This window comes from Penicillium chermesinum (genome assembly GCF_028974085.1).
Source record: "Penicillium chermesinum strain IBT 19713 chromosome Unknown utg000008l:1.0-1752722.0:1.0-1753981.0, whole genome shotgun sequence".
NCBI classification, from domain to species: Eukaryota; Fungi; Ascomycota; class Eurotiomycetes; order Eurotiales; family Aspergillaceae; genus Penicillium; species Penicillium chermesinum.
This window is the reverse complement of record NW_026695318.1, coordinates 908,473-922,633: the sequence shown is the minus strand read 5'-3', so window position 1 is coordinate 922,633 and position 14,161 is coordinate 908,473. Positions and strand designations below refer to the sequence as shown.

The following is a 14,161-nucleotide window of genomic DNA, read 5'->3' as shown; positions in this document are numbered from 1 at the left end:
GATCAACCTTGATCAAAAGCAAATGCCTCGTGGGTGTCGTTCGGTCAACATTCGCGTAAGCGCGCTGTCGGACCAGTCCCGGAGTGCGCCCTGGATCAGTTGCATCGCATGGAATCCGCTAATGGCGTGCTTCGCTTGAATTCGATGCCCCGATTCGGCACGCAGAACCGGCCATGCGAGGCGAACAGCCAATCATACATTCTCTTCCCCAAAGAATGGCTCGTGGAATATTCCCTAGTCATTCCGTACTCTGATTGTGTCTGCCTGTTGCATCTGGGCCTGCCTCCTGGATCCCACGTGTCGCAGGGAAGTGCATGTACAGGGCTGGCGTTCGAGATCGTTGCACCGACTCATTGAAGTCAATTGTCCAATCGGATTTAGTGCGCTCGACTTCCAGACCTCACACAGGAATATCATCATACTAGCTGACACTAGGCCGGGATGGTCAGGTCTGGCCTTGAATCCCATCGTGCTCAAGACATTGATGGTCATTCGGCTGGCGGGTATCTGGTAGCGGGCTAGAGAAGCCCATTTGTATTCTTGAGCGAGACGCGAGGCCTAAGCATTACATCCAATCGATCTTCTGGTCCAGAGAATTGAGCTCACCCTCACACTTGAAGCAAGATATGCTATATCAGGGTACTGGTATTTTGTGGGAGTCTAACCTTGGTAATATATTTCGACTCTTCCAAGGTTCTCAGTAGATAACTAATCTGTCCTGCTATAAGTCATAACCTGACATCCTCAATCTGGGTCATCATATCAGAGCTGAAGTCATAATGATCGACCTAACAGGATCGCCAGGAACACGCCAAGCTTTCGGGATGATGATCACACAGGACCCTGCAGATAGGCTTAACCATTGGATCTCACCGTAAAATATCCAATGACAAATCTCCAATCCGATCGATCACCTCGGGACCTAGAAAGAGGCAATTGCAATTGCGATGCACCTCTAAACCCGTGCATTCCGTCTCTATATATTAATTGCATTCTCTATGTTAGAACCGGGCTGACTTCGGAGGTATCGACCTTATTTCCGTTGAACCTGAACCCTTCATCGACCAGTAATAAGTACTATGTTCTTCAGGCTATTCGGAGGTGTACCCATGAATTTTGCATGGAAGACTGCCAAAGATAAGCAGTAGATCGGTTCAAGGCCTATTGAGATGATACGCAGTGAAGCAGACACTAGATCTTACTCTTAGGCTTGAAAGTACTGGTAGTGTCCATCTTGCTAAATGACCATCATTGACATAGCTAATTGAAAGTCAACAAGATGGAAGTGCGCGCGGATAAACCATTCTATCTGTCGTGTGCACTGTTTGTTCCCAAGCTCGAAATTCGCTTAAGAAAAAAAAACATCAAGGCGCCGCTAGTTTCCAGCTTCCAGAAAGGCTAGCAACGCATGATAGCCCGACGTCCGTACTGGAACGAGTGGCTATCAAGTACTATTAGTAGTCTTGCAGGTAACATGCATGCATGGTCAATATCTACCAGACCCGCGGGCTGGGCTGATAATCTCGATGCATCATCAATATTGGGTATTAACGAGTATGCTAGATTTCATCCTGGCTTTTACAACTGGACGTAGATGGCGGATGATTCTCCAAACGATGGTCGATTTTCCATCCATGTAACTGCTCTATGCTATTGTACGTGTCACATAAACCCATGTGAAAAGGGTGCGATCCAAGACCAAAAAAAAAAAAGAAGAAAAGACACAAGAGCTCGGCAAGTGCAAGAGGGAGAAAGAAACGAACGCGAGAAGCGGACCCGGGCGTTGGGATAGGAAAGATAGATGGGGTTTAGGAACGCGACGGGGACGCGCCAAATGAAGAATGAAGCATGGCGTAATCTAAGGCTCCCTCACGCAGTCAGGCCGCTCTCAGGGTTCCGAACTCCCAGTTGATGCCGGAGGGTATCGGAGCGCTAAGACCAAAAGATGATTCAATTTAAACGCCGCCACAAAGAGTCTCGGCAATGATACCGGTGATCTGGTAGGGGTCGGCGTTGGAGGCGGGACGACGGTCCTCGAAGTAGCCCTTGCCGTCCTTGGCGACCTGGCGGGGGATACGGATACTGCCACCACGGTCGGCAACACCATATGAGAACTTCTCGATGTCACCGGTCTCGTGGCGACCGGTAAGACGTTCCTCATTACCCTCACCATAGACGGCAATGTGCTCAACGTGACGGGCCTCGAGCTTCTTCATGTAGTTCTCGATGACCTTCAGGCCACCCTCGGCACGAGTAGCCTCAGTAGAGACGTTGGAGTGCAGACCAGCGCCGTTCCAGTCACCCTTGATAGGCTTGGGCTCAAATGAGATGCGCACACCGAACTCTTCAGCAACACGGTGGAGGATGAATCGGGACATCCAGAGGTGGTCACCCACTATCAGATTGTTAGTTGACTGGGGGAAGGTTCCGTACGGGGGAGGGTATGTCAAATTGACGGTGACTTACTGGAGATGCCAGGGCAAGGGCCAATCTGGTACTCCCACTGGGAAGGCATCACCTCGGCGTTGATACCGGAGATCTCAATACCGGCGTAGAGACAGGCACGGTAGTGAGCCTCGACGATGTCACGGCAGTAGACCTTGCCGGTACCAACACCACAGTAATAAGGTCCCTGAGCACCGGGGAAGCCGTTCTTGGGCCAGCCGTAGGGCCAGCCGTCAGTGCCGAGAAGTGTGTATTCTTGCTCCAGACCGAACCAGAATCCCTCCTTGGCGTGGGTCTCGAAGAGACGGGCAGCATCATGGCGGTAGTTGAACTTGTTGGGAGATCCATCTGAGTCCCAAGTTTCACAAAGGACGAGGATGTTGTCACCCCGGCGGAAAGGATCAGGGTAGATAGCGACGGGGCGCAGGTAGACATCGGAGTTGTCGCCTGGGGCTTGGCCGGTGGAGGAACCGTCGAAGTTCCATTCGGGGAGTTCGTCGACGCTCTTAGGGGCCTTGGAGAGGGTCTAGCAAGATAAGGTGTTAGTTTTGATTTGCTTTCATAAAATCAGTCGGGTTGCCCCTCCATTGACCACGTGATGCGGATGGGTGCAGGGGCGTCGCGTGCGATTTTCCCCGTGCGCAGCCCTTATCAAGGGAGGGGCGATAACGCCCTCAAGCCACTCGCCATAGAGAGATTGTGATCTTACCTTTGTCTTGGAGCGAGTGCCTCCAGTGGAATCGATCCAGACGTACTCAGCTTGTACGCGACCGCGCTGGTCAAGGTTCATGTACTTCAGGAGCTATCCATCCAAGGACAAGTCAGTATATGTATTTCCTCTCTGGCTCAAAGGCCATTGTGGAAATTCAATGCATTGAGGATCAAACGCACATTCTCCGTGTTGGAGACGACAGTTGAATCCGCAGCCTGGAGGTGATGTTCGTTAGTACTGAGGGTTCCAGGGCATGAGTCACAGATGGAAGGACCTACCATAATGAAGGATTATGGGTATATGAGTGAAAATTAAGCAAGGCTTGACGAGCAAGCAGATGCGGTTTTGTTGTTATAAGATAGGTGAAATCCCGAAGGACCAAAGGAAAACAGAAACGATGGATGGAGAATCCAAAGCGAGGGAAAGATGGAGTTTTTAGATGGTGGGGGGGCGAGGGAGAGAGGTTAAGAAGGTCCGATAAAGATTTAAATTTAGTCACTGCGGTTTTTTTGGGAATTTTTGCAAAAATCGAAATTAATTCCGTTCGAATTTCTTTTTTCTTTTTTTACTTTTTTTTTCCCAGTGTTTCGGGTGGGGGAAGCGACGAACGAACGGCGAACGAGCGAGAAAGAAGAGGCAGCACGGGTCAGCCACCCCCAATGCGGCCTAGCGGTATTGTTCGGTACGGAGCAGTACCGGTAATGTTCGTATATTCTCGGTATCCGCTGCCAATCGCAAACATGGCAGCGTAAGTGCCTCATACATTTTCATACATTCCCACCACCCGAAACCGGGGGTCGTTGGGGAAACAAGTATCGAAAAAATCACGCATTGTTGAGCTTCGTATACTCCTTTCTTTGCTTGCAGCTTTCCAAATTGTGCCATTTCTACCTGGGTACCCGGGGATTTATCCCTACAAGATTCTCTAATGTGTGTGGTCTTCAAGAGATCCGAGGCGGTAATCATTTCCCACGAATCTTTCCCCGTGTCATCATTGGTACATCATACAAGACCGCTGTGCCCGGTCGCCGCCGAGATTTGTGACAAAGAACAGTAGATCGTCGCGAATTCCCTCGGGCATTAGGCACGACTAAAGCTTCGACTTCTCGTGGTCAGAAGCTGGAATGCCTCCAATGGGAAATCTGCCCGCAATAGCCCTTCCGATCTATAGTCCCCAAACTTCCCCCGTTTCTCGTGACTGTGACTTTTCTAGCCCTTGCACATGGTAACCCCATTACCGAGCCAGCCGCGATAGTTTCGAACAATTACAGTGTACTCTGTAGGGCTTGGATAATTACCTTTAGCCTTCTAGCCTCGTTGATAACCCTTCACCTACTGATGCCCAATCAGCATGCAGGCCCTTGTAATAAGCCCCAGTAATATGATCAATTGCTTTGATCCCGTTGGGCCGATAACGAGAGGAACGCCTGCTCAGGCCATCTCTAATCCATCATTATCAATTGGAGGAGATGCGCATCTGTTTCCCAGATCTGGTCTCCTACCCCGTGCGCTCTCACCCCACGTCGGATCCCGGTGTGTAGCATGGAAGTCTGGGGCAACATTCTCCCCGGGGACTCCCTTGCGGCGGCTCAGAACGGGTGCGGATCTTGAACCGACTGAACCACCCGGAGTCACGGGCTACCGGGATTGCTAAGTAGAATCCTATCCATTATTCAACTATCAGGGCTCTGGCGTGTTTAGCTGCATGGGCTAACGATAGGTCCGTACCCCTCTTTACGATCTGCAGGCTTCTAGACTTCTGATCTTGACGGCGCCCTCCGTCCAGAAAAAGCAATTATTCCCTCCCATACTAGTAGTCAATATCTTATCCAGTATCAGGGGCCTCTTTTCGGTGAGCCATCTCAGACGCTACGAACCCCTCGTGTCCACGCTAGGCGCAACCTACATGCACGGCAATCGCAGATAGCGCGGTCTCTTATCGCCCCTCGGCGCGTAGCTCGGTGATTCCGCGTGGCACGGTACGAGCAGCAGGTCTTATCTGCACAATCAATTGGAGACTGCGGCCATTGTACCTGCAGCGGAGGTGCCACTCCAGGGCTCTGGACCAGACGCTGACACATCGCACAGACCCCGTCCAAACCTCAATGTACAGCAGCCATTTGATCCACGAACCCTAAGCGGTCCTCACACTACACCGCACTTTTTCTCAACTGATCACGCCTTCACATTATGACCGGTAGGTACGTACTTACATGTACCAATACCGATCCGCAACCCCATCAAACCCCATTTGAAACTGGAGTAGCCAGACCAGGAAAGGGGGTCGATCAGAGCCGAAGTGGAGCGTGGCGAAAGTGTTCTCGAAACCACCGAGCGCCAATCAAGCGGGGCCAAGCCGCTGGTACCGCCCCCGACACCGGCCTGAGGAGTTGGTACCCGTATGCAAGATGTCACGAGTCGAGACCAGTTTTATACTGGATCTTGATTTGTATTTTGCGTTGAGATTTTCTATTTCCGGAATTCCTTTTATGTAATTGTTGACTGCTTCTGTGTATGCGCTGGTGGTTCTGGGCGGCAAAGGCTTCTTAGCAGCGGCTTCTATACGTCGGTACGGAGGGGTCGAAGTATACTGTGCACCACAGCCGTTGGGAAGGTTAGCCACCGGGAGAATGCGATGCTAGCGTCTTATCACACGACCAGGGACTCTCCCGTATTTCCTTCTCAGTCCAAGTCGGGAATTTCAGGAAGGCAGCGAGTGGCCGAGTGGCCGAGTGGCGCCTTTTCCCCCGAACTCAGCCCTGTCTAAGAATATCGCGAGAATCCTAAGTCTCCGGGGTAGCACAGTGGCAGTGGGCACCCCAGCACCGCCATAGCACAGAAGTTCGATTCCCCAGAATAGCCGAGACATGATTCAGGGCCTTCCTTAGTCAGGCGGCGTCTTGCCGAGTCGAGGCTGAGCACTGTAAATTAGGGTCAGTACGTTACTATCTGATCCTGCGCCTTTTCCCGCGCCTGATACGCAATAAGCTCTTAAGCACTGGGCGTGTGATCGGAAAATGACAGAATCCCAAGCATACAGGGTAAAGAGGGCGGTCCCCACAGTAATAAGAGGGCCTTGCGTGGATCGACGGGGCTTGTATTTCTTATCGGGTATCGTTGATTGGCTCAACGCTAGCTTGACTCACGGCGCTGACTGGATCGCTAGTCATAACTTCAATACTCTGCACGTAATATCTTCTTTCTCTCGTCTGTGTGGCGATAGTTAACTAAGTGGACTAGTTAACTACCAGTGCTTTATACCTCATCGTCAACGGGCATACCTAGTAACAACTAACGATCATAATCCTATACTCCTTCCAAAACGAACTGTCTCTTTCAACAGTAGATGAAAATGAGGCCAAACCCCTCAAAAACTGCCCCGCAGCATGAAATCCGAGGGATTTCTCCCATAAATGCCTCACCAGGATGGAGAGTTCAAAAGGAAATGAATCTCCTCGGACAGCCCAAAAAAGCAAAATTACGAGCTATGGTTTGTTTTCAGAAGCATCAAAAGCCTCAGGTGGGGCACCAACGCTTTCGAAAATCGGTGAAAGACTCAAGATTTGCACCCTATTTTCTTGTTCCGTCAAAGATCAACGACTCTAGCGTGTAAAGACCCTCCGGAGTCGTCTTATTATCCCTCGCCTAGCGCGTCTCGCTCTTTGATTGGGAGCCATCAAGCCTATACCTCTTACTGACCTCCGGTGTCTTCGAGTCGGCAATAATTAGACGATCTGCTCTAGATGAAAGGCCGTGCTGAAGGGGGGAACGTAACCACGCAGGAGTATACGCCCAGGTGGCGCCCCCGCGTCGTAGTCTGGGGTATGAGATCGGCCACGCGATGACATTATGATGTCTTGGTGTGAACAAAGTTCTCTGGGTGTGGCTGACGCTAGGATGGGCGATCGGGTGATGTCATTGCTTGTTTGGTAAAGTTTGTAGATGAGGAATGGAAGATCGCGGGGACTGGTTGATCCAAGACGGGGATTTGGACGAACAGATCGACGTCAAGAGCAGGGGATCGACCGTGTCTGCTGTAATTTTCAGGCCTGTGCACTTTGATGCATGAGTGTCTTCGGTGAGGTATAGAGTTGGGTTATCTTGACTATTCATGGATGAATTCATTCGCAATTAACTGATTACTAGGCGGCTGGCACTGAGACTTATGGTACGTTTCTTTTCATTGAATGCCATCTAGTGCGCCCAGAAAGCTCATGGCGCCCTAATGCGTCCGGGTATCAAATATGTCATGGCAAAACATGAAATAATGCGTCCGAGGCAGGCGAGGACCTCCATGCTTCATCGAGCATTTCCCAAGCCAGCCATGCATCATATGGCGTCGAAGACAACTGTTAGGCTATTGCAAGGACGTTAGAAGCATTGAGAGTAGGATATTCTGACCGCTTCACCAGGTCTTGCCCCTTGCTCTTGACAGCAAGACGAGAATGAACGTCTTGCTTCCTCTTGCAAGAACAATGATATCGAAACATCCCGACACAGTAATTCTCGTACTTATTCCGAGATCTGCCAGATCCGGAATGCCCGGCAGCCAGCATCAGCATCAGCCACCGCCGGCCCGCTGCCGCTGCGAGCGAAGGACCCACTCCACCAAGATTCCCAGGTCCTGCGAGATCTCTAGCACCCGGGCGATCTTCCTGTGGACATCCTGCAGCGTCGGATCGCTGTCATCGGCCCCTTGCATTTCCGTGTCCCCGCCTCCGGGAGTATGAGCCGCAAGGCCGGCACTTTCCGTCACGGTGACACGGCCATTGAGGCCGATTTCAATGCATATCGTGATGTTCACCTCATCAGTAGTAATCTCTTCGGTGTCACTGGTTGTCCTACCAGGTTCGGAGATAACGAGGATAAGGGCCGGTGCTTGTCCGATTTGAGTCCGCAATGTCACATCAACTTTAACGTCGTCCAGGTGTAAGCTCTTAACTCCACTTGAAAGTGACAGGGTCTCGGCGTCGGAGTCAGAAGATGGGAACCCTCCTGCTAGCAGAACGGCAATCTTATCGTCGGTAGATTCATCGTTACTGAGAGTGATGATTCCTGTGTGATCAGGGGGAGCATCTGACGCCTGGTCTACAGAGCCAGGACTGGTAACTTGCGGGTTGGCAGAAGAACCATGCTCGCTAGCCCTTTCTTCCGCTGGCGCTTTGAACACCCTTCGAATGAGGCTTGAGAGCATTGCATATTGCCGGAAGGTCTGATTCAGTTAGCAGAAGTCACTCAAACAGGGGGTGGGCTAATACATACGGGGATGATCTCGGCAATTTGACGGGGGTGGGAAAAGGGGAGTTCACTGATGGTGCGACCTGACACCGCTTCAAATGGCTGGAAGCTGCAATTGTGGTGCTTTTTACGGAAGGTTCCATCAGCCTCAAACGTGTCCACAGATACTCTGCACTTCCTTTGGCCGGGTAAGGGTGCATCATCCATTGGCCCGGAGACTAGCAAGGTGTCGTATGTGATGAATTTGAATTCTTGGTGCTGCTGTAAGCCCAGATGCCTGTATATTTCCGATACCACAAAGATGGGTAGATCAAGGGCGGGTTCGAGCTTGAGAACAAATCGGCGATTCGGTGGTGATGACTCAAGCATGCTGGAATCAAGGGCCATTGGATCAGGGTGGTTCCCGTGGGAAATGCGCATGGTTTGTGGAGGCTCGAGCCAATTGACAGATTGTGAAGGCTCAGCAGAGTCAGAGTCCTCTGTCTTCTCCACAGTAGAAAAGACTTCGGTTCCAACCCATTCCTTGGAAATGCGAAGTGAAGGATAGCCCTCCTCGCACTCAATCATAGCAGTCCATACCCTTCTTTCGTCCTCTAGGTCACTAGCCTCTTGCTCTTCCTGATTGTCCAGGACCATCGCATCGGGTGAGCTGTTCTTCTTCTTATCGATCGCCATCGCTTGATCCACCCAGTACTCCAGACCAAGACCGATTCGAGATCCTTTATGCATGCTGGGGCGACCAATAACACCGCGACAGAGATGCTCATAGGCACCGCCGTATTTGTTGTCCTTATTTTCTTCCTCCCAAATTCGCTTGACGTTCTCCTCAAGACCCTCCAGCGCCTCAAAACAATTGACTTCTTGGCTGAGCTTGTCAAGTTTGGCAAGCCATTGAAGGTTCTCGTAGAAAGCTTGCAACGATCTCCATTTCCCAGTATCGGCATCTTGCGGGGATTGAACGAGATTGCGCTTTAAAACGGAAGTGGCTTCCTCCCTCCGCTCACCTTCCGTGTACTCGGGTGTGGCATACCGCAAACTGACGTCCTTCACGACCTCGTGGCCGGCGTGAAATTCAATCTCCAGATCGACGAAGTTTCCAGCGATGTTGATGTCGTTGTGCTGCCAGATAGATTCGAAGCCCTCGAGACGACTAAGACGTTCCACGCCTTCTCTAGAGACACCTCGGCCAGCCACGCGCGCTCGAAGAACTTGTACAACTTCTTCGATACGGTGCCTTTGTTCTTCGTCGCTATCGCGTCCCAGCTTAAGACCCTGCATCCCCAAATTTTGAATATCGGTATCGTTCATACTGGTACCCACTAACCCATCATGGACTGCGACACCTGGACTGATCCCAGTATATGCGCCCAGCGCCAGAAGTGCAGACGGCGAGCTGAAGTTGACGGGGTCGTCAACGCCACTGCTGACGGCGAGAGGCGTGGCGTATTGGTGGGATGAAGAAACACTGGCGTGATTGTGGTGGCCAGCTCCGTATCCTGTCGGTGTTCTTGTAGAGGGCGACTTATGCGCGATGGAGCGAGAGAGAGGCGCGGAACCGGGGTGTGGGGAGGAAGTGAGGTGGGTTGGCGTTGCGCCAGGTTTCGCAGAGGGAGTCGCCATGGTGGGCTAGATGTCTCCTCAATAACTTCTTGCGTACATTCAATTACACGAGATGAAAGCCTCCGAGACACGCAGACTTGTGGGAAGTCAGCGCGCCTGTGTGGGGTCTTCAGTTGGCGTGGCTATCCTTGAACGCGTACTCGATCACAGCCAGCTGCAGGCCTCAGCACAAACTTGAGCGCGGCTGGCAAGTATTGCAAGCACAGTGTGATGGCCTACAGCTCCCAGGCGTGGTATCCGCCCCCGTGCTGCAATTGTTATGCACCGCTGGGGCTTCGCGATGGCGGTCGATCTTGGTTCTTCATAAACGCGCATTAGTTTGAACGGCCACTACCGCCTCACCCACCGCCGGGATTCTGCAATATTCAAATGACGTCGAATCAACTTGACAACTCAAAACCCGAGCACTGCACAATCTGAATTTACAATCGTGGTAATATCGATTGAACAGGATGTTCGCGTCAAGAAATATTTGCCGGCAGGCCCTGGGCCTGCAACGGTGGTCACAGATTAGGAGCCTTTCAACCTTGGAAGGCAATCCTCATATCGTTGGTCGAGTCTTCCCTAGCCACAAGGCTGACACTAACATGGATGCAGTACGTATTCCCAAGCCAGGGAGCGAAGGGAACTCATATTCTATCTCTATTATCCTCTGAGCCTGTCAATCCCGATCTTTCGATTGGCGCCACCACAAAATTGCCTCCCACGCCAGACTCTCTCACCGAGAACCCAAAATTTATCACAATCCTACAAGAGGTGTTTGCTAAGCATGCGCACGAGGACCCAGATGCACAATCCCAAGCACAGGTTATGGTATCTACATCTGGTGCCAATCTGACTTCTGGTGGTGTACTCTTAACCAATTCGCGCCGGAGCAAGCGTCGGGCCGACGCGAGCGATTCCAGCGGCGGTGCAAGTGGACAAGGTGGTGCGGGTTCTGCTGGCCGTGGTGGCTGGATCCATATTTCAGATGGTCGGAGGGCCCCGGAGTATGGGCGTATTGCATGGTATGTACAGCAATGGCGCGAACCAGGCTTCTTAGGGATTCCGCTGACAGATTTGAAAGGCCCGAAGATATCTTTGGTAGTCTTGAGGTCGATGGAAATGGTCAATTTGTCGACGGTGATGGGAAATACCAAGCTAGCGGTAGGTCTATACATGCTTCCTTGGCGCCATACCGTTATTCAATGCTAACAATCTAGTAGGCACGTACAGAGTCGTGACACGTGATGGAATGTAAGTTATTCTTCTCCCGCCTGTAACTACTCATGGATATACTGACTCTTCTAGTCTGGGATTGAGCGATTTCCTCCGAGGGAAACTGGTCCAGAGGCTCAAGGAGCTTGATAAGAAGTGAAAGAATGCTCTCTAGTTCTTTCTAGGATCTCTCATTCCATGTACAAATAATGCACCGCAAAACTGAATTAAACTCATTGAGCAGAGTGGATCGGGTTTTATGGGCCCGGCGTATCGCAGCTACAATTTTTCATCGCTACTGCCTATTCCTTCAAAATACCGCAGTATCCTGACAACTGCATACACAGCCTCAGTCGGCGCATACTGCCGTCCGATACGAATCCGAGGGCCGGTCTCAATCTCGCCCATCTCTCTGGCTGATCTGGTCTGCTTCGGGCCCGTAGACGTAGATGGAGAGTTCCATATAACTTTCGGCCCCTTCAGGATCTTGTTCCATGATTCTTAGGGGAGGTTAGGGGCCCAGGACATTCCGTGTCGGTATGATTCAAAGGCCTTGCGGATTGGTGGGGCTACCCGCGGTAACTACGGAGCAAGGAACAAGGTCGGAAACTTTCTGGAATCCTTTCCTGTTTGAGTAGTGTGTTGCTCTGCTATCGGAGATTTCTGCCCCCGCCATTTAGGAAGCTGGGGCACGGAATTGAAAGCTGAAATTGGAGGCTAGACCCGTTCATTGTAATGCCCGCTCAGGGGCTTGTGCGGGAGAAACCCCACATCACATCACTGATGGCAAGAGCGCTTGGTAAAAAGATGTGGCTTGTCAGCTGGAATCCACCGAGTCCCGAGTCAAGACTGGGCTGCAATCTCACTCTATAGATTCTGTGCATTTAACGTCCTAATAGCGTGTACTACGCAGAAATAGAGCATTCCACGTGCAGCGTTTCCCTCACGTGATGTAGTTACTCTCTCTAGTACGATTAAGGGCAGCCACTAGTATGAAGCTCTAGGGCCAACGCAGGAAATGATAATCCGAGGCTCGACCTGTCATAAATCCTGATCTGCGCATATCCGCCAATTTAAATACAATTTGGGGTCTTTCCGAAGCGTCCAGCACTTTGAGAAATCTCCCTTTTGTCGTACTGGTGAGACTTCTGACACTATGTCGGGCTCTGAGAAGACTGCCCCCGGCCATGTGGGCAACCTGACGGCAGCTCAAGAGGAGAACGTCCGACAGCTCTGGAAGATCTTGATAGAATCGTGGGATAAAAGCACTGGCTCAACCGAAAGAGCTTCCGTGGCACCGAGCGGGACTACTAACGGAAGGTTTTCTCTTATGAGAACACCAACCCAAGTTAAAGAGGGCGCATCTGTTTCCCTGCCGCCGAAACTTGCAGCGAGTCTCCACGATCTGAAGACAGGTCCAAACGAAATCAGTGCTATCCAGTCCCTCCTGCCCAAGTTTCCTGGTGAACAGTTCCTTGCCGCTTATCTGGGCTTTCTCAAGCAGGACCATCCCGATGCAGTCCTGTTGCGCTATCTCCGCGCAGAGAAGTGGGATGTCTCCAAGGCATGGATTAAGCTTGTCTCTGCTCTCAATTGGCGAGCCAATGAGTATAAAGTGGACGAAGAAGTCATGCCTAAAGGAGAGCCCCATGCAGTCGAGGTATTGAAGACCTCAAAAGATGCGTCACAACGAAAAGACGCCGAGGGCTTTATGAGACTTGTGCGCACTGGCGAGGGCCACGTGCATGGTACAGACAAGGAGGGACGTCCCATACTGGTTATTCGGGCTAAGCTACACGATCCAAGTGGCCAGACACCGAAGGGTATGAATGACTTTGTTATTCACCTTCTGGAAACTATCCGTGTGACTCTCGTTCACCCGGTGGAAACAATCGTAAGCTTGATCCAGATCCTCCGCCCGGCTGTCTCAAAGCGAAGATAGCCATCTGGCTCGACAAGTTCGAGATGCTAATAAAGTTATAGACGATCCTTTTTGACATGGGTGGATTCGGTTATGCAAACTGGGTAAGTCTCCAGCCTCGAGATCTAGCTCCCTAGTTCGATGTCCGATTGCTGATTAAAGATAGGACTTGGCACCTATCAAGTTCATCGTCGATACCTTTCAGTCCAATTACCCCGAATGCCTAGGCGCGATCATCTATTACAATGCTCCTTGGGTTTTCTCAGGTTCGTTCCAATCTGCTACCCGCTGTGAAGAGATCACGTCTGGATTTTGCTCATCGAGAAAAAAAAATAAATAGGTCTTTGGAGAATAGTGAAGGGCCTTCTCGATCCTGTAGTTGCATCAAAGGTCCGTTTCCAGACTGGCGTGGATGGACTCGAGGAACTCATTCCTCGGTCCCACATAATCAAGGAACTTGGAGGTGAAGAGGACTGGGAATTTGAATACCTCGAACCTCAACAGAATGAGAATGCCAAGCTCCAAGATACAGCTACCAGAGATAACATTCTTGCTGAGAGGAAAAAGCTTGGACAAGATCTCTTCGCTGCTACTTTGGAATGGACACAGAATCCCCAGGATGATACTGTGAAGAGCCGTCGAGAAGAGTTGGCCAAAAAGCTCCAAGAGAGACTACTGGCGATTGGACCCTTACATCCGCTCTCGCACTATCTTGGACAGAACAGGTGTCATTCAAGGTGGTGGCAAGGTTGATTTCTATCCACCTGTGAAAGGCCAGGCAGAGGCACAATCTGAACAGTATCAACCTGCTGAGGTTCACAAGGGATGTGCTAATGAGAAGAGCACACAATTGGAGAGCCCACAGCCGAAGGAAACCGGGAAGGAACAATTAAAGGAATAGCTAAGTATAACCAGTCACACGAAGGTACGCGCTTGGCGATAGCATATGCGATATTATTGTTTGTTCCTTTTGCTCGGTACATATTCGGAGTTGGATATCATTGCCAGTTCCTTCTGTTCTTTTTGAC

At 51.0% G+C, this 14,161-nt stretch overlaps 4 protein-coding genes across 4 annotated transcripts; 2 read left to right on the top strand and 2 right to left on the bottom strand.

Moving 5' to 3' along the window:
• Positions 1-1,955: 1,955 nt before the first annotated feature.
• Positions 1,956-3,438, bottom strand: glnA (glutamate--ammonia ligase; the record flags this gene model as incomplete). Its single annotated transcript, XM_058479430.1, has 5 exons — positions 1,956-2,395; positions 2,467-2,971; positions 3,155-3,247; positions 3,337-3,372; positions 3,436-3,438. 5 exons carry the CDS (start codon positions 3,436-3,438, stop codon positions 1,956-1,958), a joined length of 1,077 nt encoding a protein of 358 aa, XP_058325998.1.
• Positions 3,439-7,718: 4,280 nt separating this feature from the next.
• On the bottom strand, positions 7,719-10,015 carry N7468_010134 (RNA polymerase II mediator complex middle subunit MED1; the record flags this gene model as incomplete). The annotated part of the gene is made up of 2 exons (XM_058479429.1): positions 7,719-8,369; positions 8,420-10,015. The coding sequence occupies 2 exons, from the start codon at positions 10,013-10,015 to the stop codon at positions 7,719-7,721; spliced, it is 2,247 nt and encodes a 748-aa protein (XP_058325997.1).
• A 452-nt stretch (positions 10,016-10,467) lies between these two features.
• Positions 10,468-11,372, top strand: N7468_010133 (uncharacterized protein; the record flags this gene model as incomplete). Its single annotated transcript, XM_058479428.1, has 5 exons — positions 10,468-10,563; positions 10,613-11,022; positions 11,082-11,161; positions 11,221-11,251; positions 11,306-11,372. 5 exons carry the CDS (start codon positions 10,468-10,470, stop codon positions 11,370-11,372), a joined length of 684 nt encoding a protein of 227 aa, XP_058325996.1.
• A 996-nt stretch (positions 11,373-12,368) lies between these two features.
• Positions 12,369-14,034, top strand: N7468_010132 (CRAL-TRIO domain-containing protein; the record flags this gene model as incomplete). The annotated part of the gene is given in 5 exon segments (XM_058479427.1): positions 12,369-13,106; positions 13,196-13,237; positions 13,300-13,389; positions 13,494-13,760; positions 13,780-14,034. The coding sequence occupies 5 exon segments, from the start codon at positions 12,369-12,371 to the stop codon at positions 14,032-14,034; spliced, it is 1,392 nt and encodes a 463-aa protein (XP_058325995.1).
• Between the last annotated feature and the right edge of the window lie 127 nt (positions 14,035-14,161).